At 37.0% G+C, this 15,197-nt stretch overlaps 1 protein-coding gene across 1 annotated transcript in view; it reads right to left on the bottom strand.

The window, feature by feature from the left end:
* Positions 1-15,197, bottom strand: part of LOC131194252 (nardilysin-like) — a 57,958-nt gene that overhangs the window by 34,070 nt on the left and 8,691 nt on the right. Inside the window, exons 6-10 of the mRNA XM_058175034.1 lie at positions 14,207-14,302; positions 11,158-11,280; positions 9,075-9,132; positions 6,257-6,330; positions 1,390-1,459 (exon numbers count right to left, since the gene is read on the bottom strand). Of these exons, the coding sequence (XP_058031017.1) occupies positions 1,390-1,459; positions 6,257-6,330; positions 9,075-9,132; positions 11,158-11,280; positions 14,207-14,302 (421 nt within the window). The remainder of the gene's footprint in view (positions 1-1,389; positions 1,460-6,256; positions 6,331-9,074; positions 9,133-11,157; positions 11,281-14,206; positions 14,303-15,197) is intronic.

The following is a 15,197-nucleotide window of genomic DNA, read 5'->3' as shown; positions in this document are numbered from 1 at the left end:
TGTTGAAGTGTGGCCTATGCGATGCCATTCAGAAACGACATGTGGCTTTTAGTCTACAAAGCTCATTCTGATGTACAATTGCCATAGACCAGTGGTTCTCAACCTGTGGGTCGGGACCCTGTCGGGGGTTGAGTGATGATTTTCCAGCGGTCGCCTAAGACCATCGGAAATATGGGAAGTATACTTGCGAGTCGAAGAATCGCGCTCCAATGGTTGACTCCACAAGCCAGCTGCAGGCTCTTCAAATCGCTAGCCGAATTCGGCTTCAGGCGTGATGAATTAAAAAAGAGAAATCTTTGCTCTGATGTCTCCCTCTCAAGCCAGCTGCAATCACTCCCAACTGCTAGCCTAATCTGGCTTCAGGCACGATAAACATAATAGGGGAGGAGTCTCTGCTTTAATGCCTCCGTCCTCAAGGCAATCGCAAACAGTTCGGATCGCTAGCCAATACGGCTTCAGGCGCGATAAATTCAAAATGAAAAATTTTTTATGGTTGGGGTCGCCACATCGTGGGGAATTGTATTAAAGGGGTCGAACCACTGCCATAGACTATAAACTCATCCTGGACCTCATTCCAGAGTGAATATGATTCCTAGTGTTAACAAAACCATCACCTCTCCCTTCACATTAGATTTATTCAAAGACTTGAATGGTGCAACTGCATCTACTCAGTTGTCCCAATGCATTAGAAATATAGACTATTTGGAAACATGTAGCATGTTAAACATCAGAACTATCAGGAGCCAAAGGCCTTCAGTTAAGAAGACAATGGCAACTCCATCTGTATAGCTTCTGAGTAAAGAACATGGACATATTCATATAAGTCAACAGGATTTGCACTTGGCTCAAGGGGCACTTAATTGATAGAGACTAGTGAAACTATTAGGTCATACAATAATAGGAAAAAGGAACTCATATTCATGGGGTCTTCTAATCAAAAGCAGGAGGCATCTGTCAGTTCTTGAAGGAATTAAGTTAAGACTGCTCATTTTTACAAAAGACCTTCTTAATATCTTATGATATCTCTACTTATTATCTTGCCCTTTCCCAAATCGTGTTTCCCAATGCATATAATTGCCCTCCAGAGACAGTTGATTAGTGACTTGATTTGGAGTTTATTAATCTATTATTTATACACTGCATTTAAAATGAACTGGATATTCATTTCACTGGGGCCGTGCATCCTTAAAACCTGTTTATTTTGCATTGGTTGATGACTAATAAAGAATTGACCATAGCTATTCATTATTGCTTTGTATAACAGGTCGGGGAAATAGAAGGACTCAAGACAATAGAAAATAATACTCTTAATTATGTGATGGATGCAGATCTGACTTCTCGTCCCTGAAATATATAAATGGAAGATTCTCTAAATTCTAAACTCCTTACTTGTAATTATTTTCCTGTGGAGGAAGAGCCCAAGACATGTTCAAAGAATGTATTTCTTTCACTGGAATAACTGAAACAGGATAAAAGGGGTTAATATCATATATTCAAAAGGCTGGATACTCTTGAATTTGCAAAAAAATGGGTAAGAAGCATAGGAAAGGTTATGGGGGAAAGAAAGCCAAAGATCTCTGCTGACCAAGGGATCAAGGATCTTTGGAGACCTCTTACTTCGTAAGGAGAACATTATGACAAGCTGAAGACCAATCCTTATATTTGTTAGATAATGAAGACCTCCAAGGAATTTGTTTTTCTCCTGAAGTTGTGCACTGAGGTTGTGCACTGTTGACTTATTTATTGACCATGCACCACTGTATTAGCTGCTTTTAAATTAGGACACCACCAAAGACTTACTCTGAAGAGAATCCAAACATCACAGTTTAGTTGATAACTGACCTTTAAGAATGTTTTTCATTTTTCTCTTCACATCCTTCTCTTTTTTTTCCTAGTTTGCTTAAGGCAGGGTTCATCTGTTTTCAAATGGCTATTAATACTGTAGGATAACCTTGTAGACACCGAGTGTCCAAACTGCAGACGTGTGCATGCCCAAACTGAAAGATGAGTGCACGTGCATGCAGGGACATGCGCCTGTGAACATGTGCATACATGGACATGCACATTCATGGACACACATGCATGCCCAGCAGAGACCCAAAGACCAGCTGGCTGGTGGGAGGCAAAGCATTGCAACACTGGCAGCATGGAAGAAGTAAGATATTTTTCTTTTGTGAGTTTCTGTTTCGGTGTTTGCAGGGAAACTGAAGCTCACAAAAGAAACGCCACGGAGATCTGACCTGGAGTGATGGTACGCATACCAGTAGAGAGGGCTCTGTGTGCCACTTCTAGCACGCGTGCCATAGGTTCGCCATCATGGCTATAGGAGATAGGATAAAATACAAATGACATGGCTAAATAGTTCAAGTTCCTCTAAAAAGTTTCATCACCACAATGTATACTGTTGTAAAATAACAACAATATGTCTTACTTCCCCTAAGCCAGGATATGTAAGTCCAAGAGATACATATGGTCTTCAAACTCTGAGTGTAGCTCCCAGAGTGACTTGAAAAATTACTCCCAAATTGTTATTTGTGATGCGCAGAAGATGAACTTCATAGATTTATGTAACCAGGCGTGGGCTATACTTACCTTTACTACTGGTTTGCAATGGGAGTGCGCAGGCGCAGATTGAGCGCACATGTGCAGATCATCACTTATGACGTCCGGGTGGGTGGGCAGAGCCTCCTGCCACTTTTACTACTGGTTCTAAAGAACCAGACAGAACCAGGAGCAATCCACCACATGTAACCCCTTGGCTTTGCAAGTTGTACCAGTTACCACTTGGTTTCCTGGTGCAATACCAAATGCTAGTTATCAGTTATAAAACTCTTCATGGCTATCTCAAGCACTGTGTCTCCTTTATTATTTTTAACCATCCTGTACGATTTAACAGAGACTCATGCTTCATACTTCATCCATTAAGCTATGCCATCTGATGATGCTAGGAATCATGCGTCTATGGAGATTCTCAGTCATCCAAGTCATGTTGGTCCCAAAGATGCTTTTTCAAGAGGCAACTGGACTTCCTTGTTTTTCTTTGAAGACATTTTGCTTCTCATCCAAGAAGCTTCTTCAGCTTTTCAGTTGTCTCTTGAAAAAGCCCCTTTGGGACTAGGAAGTATGCATTTTTTTTGTCACAGGCCCTGCCCATTAATATACTGGCTCTAAGGTCTGAATTGTCTCGACTTTGCAGGCCTTTAAACATTATTTTAAAAAGCTAACTTTCCCACTAACCTCTGGGAAGTGATGCATCCATTTCATAGATATTGTTTGTTTTGGCTGTGATATGTGTTTTCCCTAATACACAATACCTTTTTTTATTGACTTTGCACTTTTAGATACGCTTTTTCATTGTACACTGCCCATAATCAGTTTTGAGTTGGGGCAGCATTATGAATCAAATTATAAACAAAGAAATAAGCTGCAACTTGGAATGTAAGAAAAAGAAAGAATACAAATGAAAAAAGGAAGTAAAGGAAAAATTAAATATGCTATGTGACTATGAAAAGAGAAAAGTTTGTAATTCATCCTTTGGTCTTGTGTGATGGACTTTAATACATGCAGAGAAGTAAAGTATTAATTTAATTGTCTATGGAGATTCTTAGTCATCCAGCTCATGGTTGTCTCAAAGGTGCTTTTTCAAAAGGAACTGGACTTTCTTTTTCCTTGAAGATGTTTTGCTTCTCATCCAAGAAGCTTCTTCAGTTCTATAGGTTTAATTATAAATAGAAGCATGAAACTGCAAGTCAGAAAGTAGAACTGGTGTTACTTGAATAGATAACGAGTTCATTGGACAGTTATGCATGTTGTGCTCTACAGGTAGTTCTTGATTTACAACAGTTCATTCAGTGACCATTCAAAGTTACAACGGCATTGAAAAAAGTGAGACGACCATTTTCACATTTATGACCATTGCAGCATCCTCATGATCACATGATCAAAATTCAGACACTGGGCAACTGACTCATATTTATGACAGTTACAGGGTCCCGAGGTCATGTGATCACCTTTTGCGACCTTCTGACAAGCAAAATCAATGGAAAATCAGATTCATTTAATAACTGTGTTACTAACTTAACCACTGCAGTGATTCACTTAACAACTGGGGAAAGAAAGGTCGTAAAATGGAGCAAAACTCACTTAACAAATGTTTTGCTTAACAACAGAAATGTTGAGCTCAATTTAGGTTGTAAGTCGAGAACTGCCTGCTCTGAATAGTGATATGGAATGAATCATCATGAGGAAAATTCTGAATATTTGAGGGGCTGCCACAGAGTGGAAGGGGTCAAGCTATTTTCTAAGGCACCTGAAGGCCAGACAAGGAATAATGGATGGAAACTGATCAAGGAGAGATTCAACCTGGAAATAAGGAGAAATTTTCTGACAGTGAGAACAATCAACCAATGGAACAGCTTGCCTTCGGAAGCTGTGGGAGCTTCATCGCTGGAGGCTTTCAAGAAGAGATTGGACTTCCATTTGTCAGAAATGGTGTAGGGCAGAGGTCTGCAAATTTGGCTCTTTTAAGACTTGTGGACTCTCAGGGAGTTGAAGTCCACAAGTCTTAAAAGAGTCAAGTTTGCAGACCCCTGGTGTAGGGGCTCCTGCTTGGGCAGGGGATTTGACTAGATGACCTACAAGGTCCCTTCCAACTCTGTTAATCTGTCATCTGAATAAATGTGATCTAGAGGAAAAAAGTTATTCTGCTAGATGACATGTATGGATGGATAGGAATTAGAGAATAGAGTATAAATGAAGTGATTGGCTTATTTTAGATCAAGAATTAATGAGATTTCTAAGCATTTGCTTAGAATAAAAAACTGTTTTGAATGTTGGTTTATGAAAAAGCTTAAGTAATGAAATGAAAACATGCAGGAAAGGAATCTAAACTTAAATCATAACTAGGGAAAGCTACAACGATGATGAATGGTTCTGAATATGAAACAGAACAATTTTTGATTGTGTAAGTACTATACATTGGGTAAAGAAGGAAATGAAGTAAAAGGAGATATACAGCTTGAAAGAAACTAGTATGAGAATAGTACGATTGTATGAACAGAAAGCCCATATCATATTTGAAACAGTATCAGAACATAGATGAATCTCCCAATGGGGCAAATGGAAAACAGATGTAAGAAAAGAAAATGTAGGATTCAGCCAAAAAATGAATAGTGTAATTAGCATGTTAAATTACATTTCACTTTTATTGTGGCATCACTTAATGTTTTACCCTGACTATGTCAACTTTTGATCATGTAAATCCCAGAATGTTAATCAAAAACTCAGTGTATCCACTAAATATAAAGGTGCACATCTCCGTATGTAATGCTACATTTTACGAGTACAAATATATACTATAGGGTGGTCAGCTGTTGATTAATCTCTTTTAAAAAAAAAACTTATGAGGAGCATTCATGCTGATCTCAGTATTGTGGATACAAAATAGTCATAGGTGGAAGGCAATGACTTGTCTATAATATATCTTTCAACACCTGATAAGCTATGAGTGTAGTTTCCAAGTTTTCTTTCTGGAAATTATGCTGAGTGGGGAGTCTAGGAGGTGATGTCCCCACACATTTGGCAGGAGCAGGGCTGAAGAAAGATTAGCCTGAAGTGACATAGTAACATCATAGCTAAGGCAAAATGAGAAATTCTTATTCAGATCTTTATTCTCCTATCTCTAATGCCTGCAATTTTTGAAGAACCTCTCAGGGGGTCTGCAAAATCAAAATTATTTGTCAGATACGGAAATTTTTGCAAAAATGTAAAGCAATGACACTTTCCCCATTATTATTTTTTTGTTAAAAAGTGCATGGCTTTTTCATAAAAAATATTTTATTGATGTTAATATCTAATGAGTTTAATATTGTTATTCCCACGTGATTCATTGAGCAGCCTTTGAAGGTATTGAACATTCAGTTTTAATGTTTAATATGATAAACATCAATAAAAATAATCCCTAAAAAAACAAAAGTTCTTTTGGATTCCTCAAAGTTGGAAATGATCCTAAATGCGTACTTTTTAGGAAACACTGTGTTTCGCTACACTAGAACAGGGATCTCCAACCTAGGCAACTTTAAGCCTGGAGGACTTCAATTCCCCAGCATAACTGGCTGGGGAATTCTGGGAGTTGAAGTCCTCCAGGCTTAAAGTTGCCAAGGTTGAAGACCCCTGCACTAGAAAATGATATTTTGATGCACAATTTCCATCCAAATTCCTCAACTTAAAAAAAAAAATCATAATCACATCTACTTACTTTTGTAAACCTTGTGAAATTCCGGTGTATCAAAAGGGTTCATCAGGTGACTAAAATCCGGTCTGGGCAACCCACTTCAAAAACAAACAATCAGGAGCATTTTATTTAAGGCTTAAAGTTTAAATTCTACTGCCATCTCATCTCTCTGGTGTTCCTATACAAACCCTGGCACTTTAGAAAACCAAAAAGTCTCTTAATATAAGACCTCTATGACCCCATAACTGAGTTATGATACTGCCATTCTTTAGAGATTTATCTTTGAGTCTACTCCTGAGTTTTGGTGTCTACTCCGATTTATATCTACTGTGGCAAGACCTACTTTTACTGGGAAAACTTATTGCATATCAGCCTACATCAGCTTTGTTAGCTAATTCAGACTGGAACTTGTTACCCTAACATCTGGATATTATATTTGGCAAAAACCCAGGAGTCCCAATCTCCTGTGCAAGAGCCTGTGGGAATATTGTTAGGACTGTTTTGCTCCTCTCCTATCAAATCTTTCTTTTTTTTCAACTAAACAATGATGTGTTCCCCCAGAAAGTTTTCTGTACTTAATCAGCATGAAGTTTAAACATGATCTACAAGGGGCTACTCTTGGACAGCATTATAATTTCTCATATTTGCTTTTTGAAGCACCTTACTGGAGCTTTGTTAAACATGTAAACCAAGGCTGAGTCACACACAGTCTTTCATGCTCATACTTTCATGCATAAACTGCTCAGATTCGCTTCAAAATAACATGGGTGGACAAAAAAAAAATTAATTAAATAATTTCCAGATCTATTTATGGGTTCTCTAAATATGCCATTGATGTCCCCATGGCTCTAGGGCAATTTTCAAGCATTACTTAAAATGTTAATTTTTTAATGTTAAAAAATTAACACTACTTAAAATGTTAATTTTTACTTAATTATGTTAATTTTTAAATGACTGCATTCAGAATCTGAGCAATTTAATGTTTTTCTATGCACTTAGGTATAGATCTCCTCCTCACAGCAATGTTAGATTCTCTCTATTCCATATATCCCTAACCTCCAATCTTTAGACTGCAAAATCATTTTTTTTTCCAACTTCTGATAAAGTTCCCTAAATTATTGGGAAAGAGGTTTTTAGAAAGACTGACTCCTCACATTCAACTGTACCCATCCTCAGAATTTCCTGACATTAATAGAGGAATGGTCCACTATGATCTAACAAAGAATGTGTGTTTTGGTTTTGGTTTTTACATCTCTGCGTCTTTTTCCTGGAGAAGATCCAGGGATGATTATTAGATAAGCAATAGGATTTTGCTTCTCTAGGTCTTTTGACAGTTTTATGCTTTTGACTGAGATTGATATTGCTTTCTTTAGTTTTAAATGAATTTCATTTTGTTCCTTCTGGAGGACTGGAAAAAGGAATATTATTGAGTTAATAAAAAGTCATAAATGAGCCCACAGCTCGTGGAAGAAGAGAAGTCATAGATGTGTTTGTCCCATTTCTCCTAAAAAAACATTTTTTAGAGTTCATTTCATAGTTTAGCAAGTGAATACTTGAAGATGAAGAGTCCTCTGCCTGCCAATAAATAGGGTACTTTTACCATATTTTGATTTGGTTTGGTTTGGTTTTCTTTGGGAACCAAACAAATAGTACAATATATTAGTTAATTCATATATTATCGTTTTGGTTCCTAACCTGCATTAATCGATTAGTATCCAGGTCAGAAATTCAGTTCAAAACTTTGAATTGAATGGGTTTTTGAAATTGAATTGGAAGGTTAATTTGAATCAGTGAACTAACTCAGATGTCTCTAAATTGATTTTGATAATTTTTGGATATGCTTGCTTATAAACAGAATTGTTTTCCCAGTTTTGAATTCAGAAATATTAATAAATTCAGAAATATTAATCAGACCATGTCATTGTGATCTGAACATTCTAATTGAATCAATTTAGTTTTCTAAATAAATTTAAATTATCAGATTGATCCATTTTCAAAATGGAATTAATGGTTAAAAATTGGTTTGTGCATGTTTTTGATATTAAGTTCCAAATATTGACTGCACTTCTGTTTGCACAAACCTCAAAGCACACATTCATATAAAATCATGTATATGTTTTAAAATGGGAAGCTAAGTAAACCTAATACTGACAAATAAAGGCAACCTTAAAAGAAATCCTGAACTTTCAGTTTCCATAACCTAAAGGTAAAGGTTTTTTTGTCCAGTCGTGTTCAATTCTAGAGATGGTGCTCATCTCCGTTTCTTGGCCATCAAAGCCAATATTGACTTTTTCCTAAGGTGCATGGAACTCTGTTACCTTCCCACAGAAGTGGTACCTATTAATCTGTTTGCATTTGCATGCTTTCACACTTTTAGGTGGGCAAGAGCTGGGATATGGAAAGGGAATTCAACCTGTTGTGTGATGCTCATGTCTTGAACGCAGGTGTCACCTTTCCAGGTGAACCACTGTGCCCCTTCCATAATCTATCTACAAATCTCAGATCTTTAATTTTTTTCCTCTGATCATTTTGTTCCTTTTCTCCTTTGGCTGGAAACTTTATAAAATAGAAAATTGCCTATTATTTATAGTCCATCCATCACCATCCATCTTTTTAAAACAGAAGAAACATGTTATAATTATACTTCTGGAATGTATAGTTATGTTTATGGAAGTTTTATAATTTAACCAGAATACTTCAGTTATTGGGTGAATTAGAAATTTTAAGATTAAGAATAACATTAACAGAGTATATTCTTTCACACTGCTACTTTTAATGGAACATATGGCATATAGAGAACACTTAGCTCTTCCAGGAAAAAAAGAAAAAAAGATAAACTCACTTATTTGGGATGTGTGAGAAAATTTCGGTCACCCATTTTTGCAAAGTATCCAGGGTTTCTAATCAGAAAGAATATTTAAAAAGGAAAAGAATCATAACATGTAGAAAATATAGAGAATAAGGGGGAATTGACAATTCTGCAATGCAAAATGAATTACATATTGTAAGCATGTATCTTCAAATGGCAGTTGTGCATTTAATCAAAGATGGGATTTTCTATAGCCCAGTGACTAAGTATGAACCCACAAAAGAAGCACACAATATTCTTCCTTTCAACTCTTGAAAGCTTTATTTTTGACAGGAACCAGAATCTTTTGACACTGGGATTCTTTTTTTTTTTTTTTTGCAGCAAGGATAAAAAATGTGCATACTAACCAAATTTCAGTAGTGCTATTTTTAAACAAAAGGTTAAGGTGAAGAATGGGAGTGGGAGACCTCTAACAGATAAATCTCTCCTGTAGTCATTCTTAGGGGCTGATAAACCTCTGAAATCTTCCTTCAAATTGGTCTGAAGAACATTGCAGTTAAAACTTCACATTTAATTCTTCATGCAAAGCATCACATTCTGGGCAATGATGCTAAATAATCTGCTGGTCCATGCCAGTTGAGATGTCCTACACCAGGGGTTGGCAATCTTAAACACTCAAAGGTCCTAACTGGAAGCCCCCCGTTCAATTCTGGAGCCAGCCGGAAGTCCGGTTCCCCCACCATAGAGTCTCCTCCTAGCATGGTGTCCTTTTTCCTCTACCTATCCTAACTGAAAGCCAAGGGTGAAATCCAGCAGGTTCTGACAAGTTCTGGAGAACCGGTAGTGCAAATTTTGAGTAGTTTGGAGAACCGGAAAATACCATCTCTGGCTGGCCCCAGAGTGGGGAGGTAATGGGGATTTTGCAGTATCCTTCCCCTGGAGTGGGGTGAGAATGGAGATTTTGCAGTATCCTTCCTCTGGAGTGGGGTGGGAATGGAGGTTTTGCAGTATCCTTTCCCTGCCACGCCCACCAAGCCATGCCCACCAAGCCACACCATGCCCACCAAACCACGCCCACAGAATCAATAGTAAAAAAATTTGGATTTCACCACTGCTGAAAGCCCTATCAATTGTGGAGCTGACTGGCGACAGGGAGCTGCAGTAGGGGGATGAAAGAGCCACATGTGGCTCCACAGCTGCAAGTTGCCAACCCCTGTCCTGCACCCTCCATCAAGTGTGCTTAAAAGACACTCCTTACTAAATGCAAAAAACTCAATTTGCTGTTTTATGGATACATTTTCACAGAATCAACCACTCAGTGGTCTTCCAATTAATTGGAATTAATTCACTAGCCTTGATATGCTCTAGTGCAGGGTTGTCAAACTCATGGCCTGTGGGCCAGATGCATCACGCGCTGGCCATCCTCACCCCCAGTTTAGCGAAGGGGGAAAAAGTTGTGATACAATGATGTTGTGAGTTTGTCACCCAAGCTCTACTGTAATTGTATGTGGGAATGAACGATGGCAGGAAAAGATGCTGCCTGGGGAATGATCAGATAAGGAAGGAGCAAGGGGAGATCATTGAACTGCATAACAGACAGAAACTTAGAAAGGATCCTCCTTAACTTATGAGGCTATTAAAAATGGAAGGCGATTTATACTTTCAGACTTGCAAGATTCTGTTAATGCAGCCTTACAATAAAGTAGAATTACCTCATCTTGTTGCATTTCTTGTCTGGTCCAACTAGGAAGGTGGGCATTTAGCTTGGTCAACCAGGGGCCATATTTTTCAGTCCCCCAGTTGCCACAAAGAAGACAATATAACAATATGAAACTTTCATACAGATTCATATTATATGCTCAGTCTTCCAGATTAAAAGCAAAGAGATGGAATTCTATATTGTCCTTCCATAGCATTAATCAACTCTTTGGGAGGTGGGCAGCAACAAAATATTTATTTTACCAATTACTTAACTGAACCTATATGTTCCTCTGCCTGCCTGCCTATCATCTATCTATCTATCTATCTATCTATCTATCTATCTATCTATCTATCTATCTATCTATCTATCTATCTATCTATCTATCTATCTATCATAATTATGCATAGATTCTACCTCTAGACTGGACAACCAGATTCATGTAGTGAGCCGAGTAGTATCGTTTTCTGAAATCCCTCAGTCTTGCATAGGTATCAATTCCTTTCTTTTTTGGTGCATATTTCAGTGTCTCTGCATTACCTGTATAATTTATGAAGAATAGGTTTTCTTACTAACATTAGTAGCGATTTTCCTATAGTCTTGTATTTTAGTTCTAAATGTTTTCTCCGTGACAAAGCAGGTTTTGTTTAACTTAAAATAGCCCAACAATATCAACTAAACAGTTTTTAACACAGATGCTATCTTCTATGCTTCTATTATATTGCATAAAATGCTTTTTTTTAGAGTACAGAGCAAAAGAGATATTAGAACAATGATTTTGGAAAGTTACAAATAGACTAAAGGTGTAGATGGATTTGAACTAAGATTCTGATATTGTGGGAAAAAGCTATTGTTTTTGAATGGAACTTCGAATCTTGGACACTAAAGGGAATCATAAGGAATTAATTAAAATTAAAGGAGAAAAATAGTTATATTTAATTTACTAATACAGAATGGTGCAAAATATTTTAACATTAAGGAGTTTTTAAACAAATAATTCAGAGTCTGCCATTATAGACTGTGATTAAAAAATAATTTGGAAGAGGAACAAATTTTATAGGACAAGACTGAGACTGAACTGAACTGAACTGAATTTAAAAATGATAAGCTACAGGGATAATATGGGAAAAAATGCTATCCTGGATATAAAAATGAAACTAGCAGATACCTTAATAATTAAAAGTGATGCACAATTAACAAGCCAAAAGAGTGACCTGGATAATTTTCCTATATTGGATTTAAAAAAGGGACTTCTTAAAGTTTTAAGGAACTTTGTGAAAATAGACAAAAAAAGTTTAAAAATCATTTTCTAGGGCATTATTTGACTGGACTAAAGGTTAAGATTGTTAGAAGTAAAAGGAAGGAATGTAATATTGGCTTACTTGATTAAGGTTGAAATATATATGTTGTTATCCCTGGCAATCCTTAATGGACTTTTGCTGATGAGGACTGACAAAGCTTTAATGATTTGTTTACAGGTAAGACATGGGATATTCAAAGAGAAGATTATTTGTTGTACTTAAGAGAAAGTTATGTCAACAAAATTGTTTATATTTGTTGTGATGAAGGGGGAAGTCATATATATATATATATATTTATTTATTTATTTATTTATATTTATATACCGCCCTATCTCCCTAAGGACTCAGGGCGGTTCACAGGCAGTTAAAACACATATAAATACAGATTAAAAACAACAATTAAAAAACTTATTCTATAGCCTAATTTTTAAAACAATATAAATAATAAAAACCCCTTAAAACCAATTTTTTAAAATCTAATCCAGTCCCGCGCAGATGAATAGGTGTGTTTTAAGCTCGCGACGAAAGGTTCGGAGGTCCGGAAGTTGACGAAGTCCTGGAGGGAGTTCGTTCCAGAGGGTGGGAGCCCCACAGAGAAGGCCCTTCCCCTGGGTGTCGCCAGACGGCACTGCCTAGCTGACGGCACCCTGAGGAGTCCCTCCCTGTGAGAGCGCACGGGTCGGTGAGAGGTATTTGGTAGCAGTAGGCGGTCCCGTAAATAGCCCGGCCCTATGCCATGGAGGAAAACATGTATATATGTTTTCTTTTTCGTTACTATATTTTTCTTTTTTATTTCTTCCCTGTTTTCTTTCTTTTTTTCTTTCCTGCACATTTTTCTTTTTATTCTTTATTCTTTTTTTCTTTTTTACCTTTTTAATTGTAAATTTAATAAAATTACTATAAGAGAAGAAAAGTGTCAAAAAATCAAACAATTGGTTAATTTTGTCCTACACTTAATGGTAGCCTAGTTTTAGGAATGCAGATGCTGGGATTGAATTTGGGGACTTCTGGAGAAAGAGGATGTGTTGCATCACTAACCTACAACCTGGCATTTTCCTCCATTATTTTAATGTAGATCAGATGATAATAGAAGGTCAAGCAAATACTTTTAAGAACCTGTAATTAAATTACCTTGACTACTCTATGATTGGAGAGAAACATAGTTAAACAATTTGTTAATCATGGTTATTTAAGAAGCCACAATTAGCCAGGTTTTACAAATAAAGGTAAAAAAACATGCTTTAAAAACCACAATATCTGAGTTTGTCACATCACAATACAATAAACAGAATTGTTCTAGGCAATCTATTTTTCCAATCTATATTAAAATCATGACTTCAAGTTTTATCATAACTTTGGTGATTATAACCTTCCTAAGCCTACAGGAGTGAGAGGCAAAACTATATCTTAAATCCGGCACTTCAGGTACATGGGTTGTTCCAAGGGGTGAAATGCTCCCGGTTTGGACCGGATCAGCTGATCCGGTAGCGATGGCAGTGGGTGGTTCGGAGAACCGGTAGCAAAAATCCCTGTTCCCCCCACCCCACCCATGCCCAGCTGATCCATGCAATTGTCTTCGGCTGAATAGGTTGTAAAAAAATGCTTTTAAAAGTAAAAAAAAAAAAATCGTGCACCACAGCTGATCACCCCCCACCCCCGCATGCTCTATTACTTACCCCATGCCTCCTTTTGGCATGCACTGCATATGCACACCTCACATTTGGTGTGTGATGTGCCCTGTGCATGCGCGCACAGCACACATTCACAGCCAGCAAATAGGTAGTAAACCAGTTTAGATTTCACCAATGGTTGTTCCTTATTCAAAAGTTAAATAAATCACTCAAAAGCTAAAACAGGACTAAAAGTAGGAGTGCCTTCTATAAACAAATGTAAGATGAATATATTAATCTGATTAATGTAGAGATAATCTATTTGGATGAAGAGGGATACATGTTTCTACAAGACTATCATATATCACATCAGACTTAACCATATCTTGGAGAACACAAGATCGTTGCAGCATTCAAAGCTTCTGTCACGAAGCTTGTTTGAAGAATGGCATATCCACAACTTTTAAAAGTAAAGAAAATATATTACGTAAAGTTTCTATCAAATACGAGTTCCATTAAAGCCCATCTGCTTCCAGCTCAGTATACTTCACTTACCCCAAAAGAATTTTCTCATAGGATGTCCCGGTTTTGCAAGACTTCCAAGCAGGAGTTCTCTTCTGTTAGCATCAGAGGGTTTTGCAATCTGATATTCTGTTTATTTTAAAGTACACATTAGGCATAAGAACTTAAGAAAAGAATTCCAGTGATACGATCATTTGGACAAGGCGAAGAGCGTAATGCACACATACATGAAGCAGCAATGAAAAGTGTCATACTCATTTGACACATGCATTGGATTTGTAGTTTTGTTGCAGAAATATCATGGGCTCCATCGGGGAATTACTGGTACTCTGGAGAATGAATATTCCTAGCACCTCTGCCTATTTATCAATCGTAATAGAGCCAGAATCTCAATTAAAATAGGATAAATGGATGTTCTCTTGCAAGACCCAAATTAGCATTTAACCACGAGATACATATTGGTGAGAAGAGAGAGGTTCTGGTTCTTTTAATGGAAACCTAAAATAATATTCCTTCCGGATATCTCCTTATTAGTATTTCTATACCTTAGCATTTTCCACTGCTATAGGCTTGAGATTAATATAATGGTGTACCAAAAACTGGATTCCAAGAACCAAATTTAGAACTTCACAGGCCAAGGAATGATCAACCAGAACTACAGTGAGGTTGAGAGTAAAAAAGTGGCCAGTTTCATCATGAGGTCTCTAATGAGGCCACCAGAGTTTATCCTGGTTCCATTCTTTCTTTCTTCTTTGCTACCTTCTTTCTTAACCCTGTGCATACCATTTGGCCAAAAGAGTTTATCTTCCAGGAAGTTTATTTAGCAATAATATAAAACAATAACATAAAATAGAGGTTGCTTTTCTTTCTGTAACACAGGTGAAAGTAGAGGATTTAGAGAAAATAATTTCCCAGAAGTTTTTTTTTTTTTTAAATCATTTGGTCTTAGATCTTAAATTAAGATAAAGGACTTTCAAGAAGTTGTGAAACGTTGTAGTAGAACAACCAGGTTTGCTTCCCTCCC

This window comes from Ahaetulla prasina, chromosome 3, assembly GCF_028640845.1.
Source record: "Ahaetulla prasina isolate Xishuangbanna chromosome 3, ASM2864084v1, whole genome shotgun sequence".
In the NCBI taxonomy this organism is placed as follows: domain Eukaryota; kingdom Metazoa; phylum Chordata; class Lepidosauria; order Squamata; family Colubridae; genus Ahaetulla; species Ahaetulla prasina.
This window is presented reverse-complemented; position numbering and strand designations above follow the sequence as displayed.